The sequence below is a fragment of the Quercus robur genome, chromosome 5 (genome assembly GCF_932294415.1).
Source record: "Quercus robur chromosome 5, dhQueRobu3.1, whole genome shotgun sequence".
Lineage (NCBI taxonomy): Eukaryota > Viridiplantae > Streptophyta > Magnoliopsida > Fagales > Fagaceae > Quercus > Quercus robur.
Genome location: NC_065538.1, coordinates 58,417,839 through 58,427,540, shown reverse-complemented (window position 1 = coordinate 58,427,540; position 9,702 = coordinate 58,417,839). Strand labels below are relative to the sequence as shown.

Genomic DNA, 9,702 nt, shown 5'->3' with positions numbered 1-9,702 from the left:
TGCACTATCTTCTGACTATCAATCCTTTTTTTTTTGGATAAGTCACTCATGACTTGACTATCAATTCTCAAATTGAGAAAAAGGGAAGTCTCAAAAAACTATTTTTTGAGGGCGTTTGGATCCCACGTTTTCTGCGTCCACGTTTTGATCACTGCGTTTTTTTTTTTTTTTTTTTTTTTTTGGCCGCATATGTTGACTTTGGTGGACAAAAATTACTGTTTTGCACTGTAGCAGTACTGTTCATGTACTGTAGCAACACTGTTCACGCATTAAAAAATATTAAAAATGGGTCTCACGATACTTTTCATACATTTAAAAATTATTTTGCTACAGTGTTTTCAGTTTTCAGTTTCAGCAACAATAAGCTCAATCCAAATGAACCCTTTGTCTCCCTTTGTCCCTCCACCCTCATCATTCCTTCTTTCTCTCTTAGGTCTTTGCCTTCAGTTTTGGTCATCTATGCAACCACACTATGTCTTCAATCTCCCTTTATCACTTATATATTTGTTTGAGACTGATTTCATTCAACTGTTGCTAACTACTCGTCAACTCGAGATGTATTTCTTAAATATGAATATTTGTAAGTTTTTTTTTTTTTTTTTTGAGAAACCATCATTTGAATTGATAAACTGAAATCAGCTAAAATCGGCTAAAAGTACATCATTGACTTGTGGTAGAACATCCTCCATCCACACAGAAAAACCATCAATATGTCTCGCATGTTTTGCTAAAGAATGAGCTACTGGGTTACCCAATCTACGGGTGTGTGAAAAGGAAATACAAATGCAAGAATGTAAATAATGCTTAATAGAGGAAATTAAATGGCCAAAAGAAGAGAAAGATTCCTCTTCCTTTCTTAAGGCAGAGATGATAAGTAGTTTGCCTCATATTTCTTAAAGATTTATTTATTTATTTTTTATACTAATTATGTACTTAGCAAAGTTATGTTTTATTTTTTAAACTCTATATGTTTATTTTTATTTAGTTTTATTTCATAAACTAATCTTTATTTAGTTTTGAAAGTTCAAATTTTATAGTTACAATGGAAAAGAAGAATTCAAGCCTTAGATATCTTCACCTAAAAATCAAAATTGACAATTGAGTTACAAAGTTTTTCAATTGATATAATTTAGAGTGTATTAAGGGAATGATTATAAAATACCATTTTCCTTATTTTATATAGGGAAATGTTAACTAATTCCCTTAGAAATATTGATCTAATTTAGAGCTATTTTTAAAAACATTTTATTAGTAGGACGATCAAATAATAAATGTTGTTGACAGTTTTTTATATTTTTTATAAAAATATTATCAAAACTTTTTTATAATGGTTTATTAACAATTGCTCTAAGGGTATCATTTAAAAAATATTGAAAGTTAAATTATTTGAAATAAAATTAAAATAAAAATAGTGTGAAACTTACAAATAATAAATAAAAGAATTTTACTAACCTACGCATATATTAATAAAATATATTAGGAAATTTTTTATAAAAAATGAAAAAAAAAATGATTACCTCTCTTTACAACTTATATAATTTTTCATAAAAAATTTCTTAATAATAATAATAACCCTGTTTTATCGGTGAAATCCGAACTATCCGCGAGCTTTGCACGTAGAGGTAATATTGGGATTATGACACAACCCTTGATCTGTGCACTACTGTTATGACACGATCGATTTTGAGGTTCTCTCTCTCTCTCTCTCTCCTACAAAAGTACTGAAGCATATCCTTTTAACTTGGGAAGGGTGAATGCTCCTTAAAGATAATACCCGACACTTCTACTTTTCTCTGCTGCTATGGATGGGTGGCAACATTAGTTGATTAGACTTGAGATTTAGGAGATTCGCGTTTCTTGGTAGATACCAAAAAATCCTCAAAAGGTGTTTTGGTCCCTAGCTTTTTCTCACTTGCATGCGGTCCCAATTCTTCAACCATTGATTAATGCTTATCGGTACATTGCATTAACTTATCTATGCATATCTCAAACATACAAAGAAAATGACTCGTGAATGTAAACTGAAACAAAAACTAGTGACTGACTTGACTCTCATATAGAATTAACACTTAGTTACAGTCCCACGTTAAGAAAATCATGAAACAAACAACAAAAAACTAGCAGCTAAAGTAAGTGAAATGAGCTTTTGATTCATCTGTAGTGGAGCAATTGAACTCATCTTGTCGTGGTACCAAGATGGCTTCATCCTCTCATCATCATCTGGTTGTTTATAAGACACGGTTTTGTCATTTTTGGGTCCTGTTGTATTCAAACAAACAGGAGCTTCGAGATATGTAGAATTGTTCTGCTTTTTGTACATCTGGTTGCTTGTGCAGAGCCCAGAATTGCCTTTAATATCCAGCCTCTTCCCAAGCTTGTCAATGAACTCCTCTGAGAGTTGTACCTGCCCACTTAGCTGATTGTAGCTTAAGTTTAGCTGATCAAGATTTGGAAGTGCCCCTAAATTTGGAGGAATTGTCCCAGTGAGATTGTTGTTGTCTAGATCAAGAGCAGTGAGATTTTCCAATGTAGCTGTAGAGTTGGGTATTGGGCCTGTAAGCCCACACCCAGAGAAGCTCAGTGATTTGAGATTCCTAAGCATCCCTATAGACAAAGGTATACTTGTATTTATAGGGTTGTGATCAACTAGAAGATACTCCAAATGCTCTAAACCTGAGAGTGTTTCTGGGATAGGCCCATTAAGAAGATTATGGCTCAAATCAAGCAAGGCCAACCTGTTGAGCTTCCCTACATCTGGTGGAATCATTCCCACAAGCCTGTTTGAGCTCAAGTCAATCTTTTGTAGAACTTGAAGCTGACCAAGAGAACTAGGCACATTCCCTCCAATTCCATTCCAACTCAGGTCTAATATGGTCAAACTCTCTAGCCCTCCAATTTCTACTGGGATTTCACCCATTATATTGTTGTAACTCAAATCAAGTTGCTCTAAATTGACCATTCCACCAATCTTGCTGGGGATTTCTCCCAGTAGGTTGTTTTGGGCTAGGTTCAGGACCCTTAAGCTGGTAATTTCTGACATACTAGAAGGAATTTCTCCTGAGAGGGTTGGATTAGATACAAGAGCTAGATGTTCTAAGGAAGAGAATGCACCAAAAAATATAGTTGGAGAAAGAGTAAGCGGAGATGTTACAAAACAGTTGAATAAAGATAGGGTCTTCAGATAAGGTAGTTTGAGAAGGGATTCTGATAGATTAGCAGAGGATTTACAAGGCGGGGTTAGAATATCAGGGCCAATGTGGATCTTAGTGACATGAAAGACTGGAGGGTCTTGACCTATCTCACATTGCACACCAGGCCATGGAGTGTCAGTACATGGCTGTGGGTGCACTTGGGCCCAGCCAGGGTCCTCTAAAAGAGCACCCAAAACTTCAAATAGCCCCAGAAGTTCATCCTCTTCCATCACCAATATCTCACCCCCATTTGAATTACTGTTTTGTTCTGCAATCACCTCCCCTGCCAAAACAAGCAACCCTACAAACAAAAGACACACACAAGCCATGAAAGAAAGGTCAGAAAACTGAGAGATGAAAGCCCAACAAAAACCCCACAACAAAAAATTTATGGAAGTTGCAGTAGCTAATGCTATATAATATCTAAAACCAAAGGGTACAAGTTCTGCTTTCTTTCTCACAAGCTTTCTCGAATGTTATTGATGGCAAAGAGGACGAAAGTAAAGGAATATCTATGCAGGAGCTCATGCTCATCTTTATGTCAGGGTCAAGGCTGCATTGAGCCTAAAAGTTGTCGCCCTTTGCTCCCCACAATTGCAAGGGTAAGTATGACAGCGTTGTCTTGCATGAAAAATGGTGTGAGATGAGAGAAGGGAAACGGTTACTATAAGTAGAAATGCTTGTCAGACATGGTCAAATTGGGGATTTCAAAGAAGTGTAACATGACGGGACATACATCTATCTTCTCAGTATCTCTCTCTGGCCAACAAAACAGAACAATGATGCTTTTACAGTCTTACAGACTACTCATTGTTCTCTCCCTCTCTCGGATTCAATGAAGCGTGAAGACCACCCTACTGGAATCTCAGCCACTAATTTCGTTAATTGCCAAATATTCCACTATGTATTTCAAATTTTCAACTCTCAATCCAACTCTCAAATTTTGGCCGTTTCAAAAATGTCAAAATTACACGTTATTTTATAAATAAAAAAGTAACGATAGTAACGGAATTATATAAGAACCATTAAGAATTTATTATAATAATAATTTGTAAAAATTTTATTAAATAATTTGTAATTGTAGTGTTACTTAATTGTGTTCATACATATAAATTTGGTCAAAAAACTAATTGATTCTAGTTAAAAGTTCAAGTATTATCTAAAGCTAGTGTCAATCTTAGCATGAGTTTAGATTAACATTGATAAGAAGTTTAGATCTCTTAATGATTTAATGTAAAATTAAATCAACTTGATTAATTAATCAGCTATATGTTGTTCTCCCTTTTGAAAGCTTCCCTGAAATATTGTTCCAACTGAATTTGTTTCCTCGTTGTACTAAGTGATATTAATAAGAAAGTGGAACCAATATGTTGTCACCTAATAGACAATGATTAAATTTCATAACCTAAACTTGCATTTTACAAATTTTTGATTTATAGAAATAACTCGAGGAAAACTTTGAGCTCTTGCTATTTGAAAGAATATAGCTTTCGTCTCCACTTTTCAAGTTTTATGCACTTGATCTATAATAATTTTCTTGGTAGTGTGAGAATATAGGTAATGGGTTAGTCTAAAAGCTACTATGGATTAGTTCATTATTGCTTTTATCATTACAAATTTTAGTTGCTCTGTTGAGTTGTATCACCTCACAATCAGCCCAATCTAGTAGTGATCACTAAGGTATGAAGATCATCTTAAGCTAGTCACTGTTTTAGTACTATTGGATAAATTTGGAATGACTTGTTGAGCTGTTGGTACTAGTTTGCTTTTGCTATCCTTAACTGATTTATATAACATCTAACTAATTGCTGGAACAAAATGCGTACTGGATTGCTATTGTTAACAACAAGTCAAATAATAATATGCATGACTTAATCTTTTCACTGGCATGCTTTGGTTGGCACATTTCCATGATTTGGCAAGCTTCTCAAATGATTATATATATGGATAAGTCTGGTGCTGATGTATATCTTATTTATCTGTTGAAAGTTCAATGTTGTTATATTCTGTTCCTTTAGTCTGATTATGAAATTTCCATTTTTTGTTTTTTTCAGGTGGCTTTGCTGTTAATTTGGGTTGCTGATATAAGGAAACATGTGAAGAATTTAGAATTTGGGAAGGGACACGTATATAAAGCTGTGCATGTAACCGATTTTTATTTCCTTTCATCACCTTTGGCCTTATATAGGATGTATTAGGATTTGTTCTGTTCACCTACTACCATGTCAGATTGTGCAAAGAACCTTGTTTTTACAATTTAAAACTCTTGCCCCTGTTGACTATTGAATTAGATCATATGAATATTGATCTGGTTAATCTGACTTTTGGTATCATATAAATTCATACAATTATGAATTTTTGTGTATGTATATATATATATATATATATATATGTTTGTGTATGATTGTGGTTTTTTTTTTTTTTAAAATAAAATCTTGTTTTGAGGGTCAGGAGACCCCTTAAATAACCTTATTTATCAAGGGTTGTAGATATAATTTTTTTAAACCTTGGTAAAAGGTTATTTAAGGGTCTCTTGACCCTCAAAATAAGATTAGAGCACTTATTTTAAGGGCCACGAAGGCCGTTAAAATTTCTTTTTCGACGGTATATATTTCGAAGGTTATCAAGGGTCAATTGGACTCTTAAAATAAATTTTTTCAAGGGTTTTTTAAACTTTTTTTAGGGTTTTGACCCTTGAAAAAAGTTAAATTTTTTGTAGTGTCGATTCAATTCTGGTTAATTACCACAAATTAAAGCACATCATCAAATAAAATAATAAATCAATAGTCACACAAATGACACAACATGAAGTTACAATGTGAAAATCCTATGAATGCATACTCAAGGAAAATCACTATCTAACCCCAATAAAAATTTTACTATTAGAATTAAAGTATTACAATTTACAATTAAAATATACTCATATTCCTAGCTGCTACACAGTATTATGTATAGATGTGATTCCACAATTCCACTATTATGTATAGATGTGATTCCTAGACACTAATTGACTTAAACAACCTGATTAGAAATCAGGATTCATGTCTTGATTGAGGATCAAAAATTTGATCTTGATTGATCGAAGAAAGGGCAAGGGTCAATTGAAATTCATGTGATTTCCTTTTCTTGAGCTAAGTCTTGGACTTAAACTTGTACTTGATATTTTACGCTTACAACTCGCAACAAAATACATTGATATAGATTTGCGAACACCAAACCTAACAAGCATTTTACTGGTTTGCTAATATTAATTTGCTAAAAATAGGTAAAAGTATAGTTATATCTAACAAAAAGTAAGGTTTTAAAAAAGTCATATATTCAAATAAACTAAAAAGTTAAAAAAAAAAAAATCCAAATGCACACTTAATTCAACAGACTAGACCAAATTAATGCTAGGGAAATTACATTCGACAATCATTTTGCACTCTAGCCATGCGACAAGAAAATTTGAAATTTTGAATTATCTTAGACAACTTAAATTTTTTTTTTTTTTGGGAGAAAAAAAAAATTTAGGCTAAAAACATATGCGTATTCTTTTAAATACTCTCAAAACTATAACAAAATTTAGGCTAAAATATAGTTTACACCCTTTAAATTTGGGCTCACTCTTAATATGCCCCTTGCCATTTAAAATTTGCATAATGATATTAATGTGCCTTTTTTGTTATGGTTTAGTAACATTTTCGCTGTTAAATTGACCAAAAGATGACAACATTATTATTATTATTATTATTATTATTATTATTATTATTATTATTATTATTATTATTTTATGTTCAAAATGATCATTTTTGGGTGGATTAACGAAAAGATTCTAGATGATGTTGATGGAAAGGGCACATCAATGATAATATTGTAATACTTAAGGGTGTAAATTACAAATTTCATAGTCAAAGAAACCGATTTAGAAAGAATGACCCTAAACTTGAAGGGTTATATAGTATTTTAGCCTAAAATTAAATAAAAATTCCTTAATGCCATCAGTAGCTAGGCATAAACTTTAGGTGAAAAATCTGGCTTGTGATGGTTTTTATATTAAGGGTTTGTTTGAATACCGTTTATTGCTGAAAATTGAAAACTGAAAACTAAAAATACTGTAGCAAAATAATTTTTAAATATGTGAATAGTACTGTGGAACCCAGTTTTAAAGAAAAATTTGCTGAAGTTCGTACTTACGGGTCCTGTAAACAATGCATAGGACCCACACAAAAAATGCAAAACTTTCATTTTCAGTACAATCCAAACGTAGGCCAAAGCATGGTTTCCAAATAATGATTGGTGGTTCTTTGCAAGAGTATTGAGAAAGCATGGTTCGGTTGGAAGCCATTCTTGGGGATCTTGCACAAGAATGGTTAAGTTCTATTTGTGAAAGGTTGGACATTACTGTGGCAGACACATTGTACTTGAAGAATTCTTTGGTAGATCATGTAGATGTGACCTTACAGAAGACTGAAGAGTTGGCTACATCATTGGACATGAAACTGACATTATTGTCAAAAGAGCAACAAGATGCTTTAAAATTTAATTGGTTTTGTTGAAAAGTGCAATTTATAGGTTTCTTAGTGGTAGAGAGGTGTCCACAAAGGTAAAAGTCTCGAGGCTATATATTAATGTGCTACATGGGGAAAAGATGACTATGTCTTATCAAGTATACCAAATTTTGGCCTAGTACTTAAGTGGAAGAAGATCAAAATGCTAATAGAAAAAACATTTCTTTGTGGAATGCCTTAAAGAAGGATTGAAGGAATTGTTCCTTCTTTGCAACGCTGCTTGCGTGCGTTGTTAGAGACTCCTAGCTTGAAATATATAAAACGCACTAAAACTGTGAGATTATGTGAAATAGTTCAGTTATTTGATGTTGGACATCAAGAAGATGTTAGAGGAAGACAAGTTACTCAACTTTCTATCGATCGAGTTTGCAGTCTTGGGGATAAATGGAATTACAAATGCAAGTGGTTTGTTGTTTTCCACTTCAATGCATGCAGAAAATGATTTGATTGATTTCAGACGTGAGAATTCATTTGTGATTGGTGATCCTAATTTAAGCCTAATTCAATGGACATTTGTTGGTTTGATTTTTGTGGGTTGAGAAATTTGTTGGTTTGATTTTTGTTCAAGTTGGGTTGAACTCATCACTTTATTTTCTGATCTTGTTTAACATGGGTGCTACTCACAATTTCGTCACTAAGAAAATGTTTGCTACACTTGGGGTTCAAGTCAACAAGTGTCCAAGCAAAGTGAAGGTAATAAAATCACAACTACAAACAATTTATGGTATTGCTTATGAAGTGCAATTTTGAGTTAGAAATTTGCTTGGTAATGTTGATTTCTTTGTGGTTTGGTTAGAGGATTTTGAAGCCATATTGGTATTGCCTTCTTGATTAGTGAGCGAAGGCAGTAATCCAATCATTTTCTTGGTGGAATGATGATCAGGGATGAAAAGTATCCTTGTTTTGTGTCTGCACATTGAATTAGGAATTTGGGACAGGAAAGCAAAAGTGAAGGGAGCTTATGTTACGGTGATTGATAATGTGTTGACAAATGAGACCCTACCAATGAGGATGTTCGGCGTTTTCAATGGGGTGATTTGTTAGACCCTTGATCTTCGAGATGGGTGATTTCATGCGGTGGCACCTTGCACCTATGCCAACCACACTAGCTTATAGGCATGTGAGAGGCATGCCATAGACTGAGCAAGTTGTTTTCGGCAGCAAGAAGTTGTGATGTCCCTCCTTGTGTTGCATGCTTACATAAGTTGGCTACCTTGGCATAGTGATCGTGGTTCTGTGATTATGTTGGAATCGTGATCATGACCTCGTAAGTTACACACGAGTGTATCTTTTGTAGGCAATATGTGTAGTGGTGTGTCCTAGAGGGCTTGGCAGTTTGCAGGCTAATATGCAATGACTCTGCCATTAATGTACAGGACAGGGTTGGACCGCCTTAGTGAGTGGCATGTTGTGTTAATGTAGGAAAATCACGATTGGGTTGCGGTTTGCATGACAAAAAGTGACTAGGTTGCATATAGGTGGTGATTATGTTGAACCGCTGTGTGGCAACCTTTTAAGGTGTTACGGGCATGAACTAAGCCATTTATTTGGTGTCCGTTTGAAAACAATTTATCTAATTTTTTCTTGAAATTTTTTTGCTGAAAGTATGTTAAAGTTATACCTAACAAAAAGTGAAAAAAATTGGAATTTTAAAAAATTGTACATAAAAACTAAAAGATAAAAGCTAATGCTACAAGCTGATGCTAAACTTGCTCTTAGTATGCATGAACCATAGCTGAGTATAGTATAGGGTAGTTTGTTTGGACTATCAAGAGGACACGCAATGGATATGTGTTATGCAGGAGGCAATATCATGGTAATTAAAGTAATTACCAAGTAGTTAGTTATTAGGTTTAGTCTTGTTCATTCTAAGACAGTTAGCAGTTGTGTCCCAAGGGAAGTCCCAGATGGCAGTTATCAAGTAATTGCTATTGACAGTTATTTCCTGCATGTGATCCTTT

At 33.7% G+C, this 9,702-nt stretch overlaps 1 protein-coding gene across 1 annotated transcript; it reads right to left on the bottom strand.

Annotated features, from left to right (window-relative positions):
• Positions 1-1,831: 1,831 nt before the first annotated feature.
• LOC126726454 (receptor like protein 29-like) lies at positions 1,832-3,804 on the bottom strand. Its single transcript, XM_050431714.1, has one exon. The coding sequence runs from the start codon at positions 3,518-3,520 to the stop codon at positions 2,096-2,098; it is 1,425 nt and encodes a 474-aa protein (XP_050287671.1). The 5' UTR covers positions 3,521-3,804; the 3' UTR covers positions 1,832-2,095.
• Positions 3,805-9,702: the final 5,898 nt, after the last annotated feature.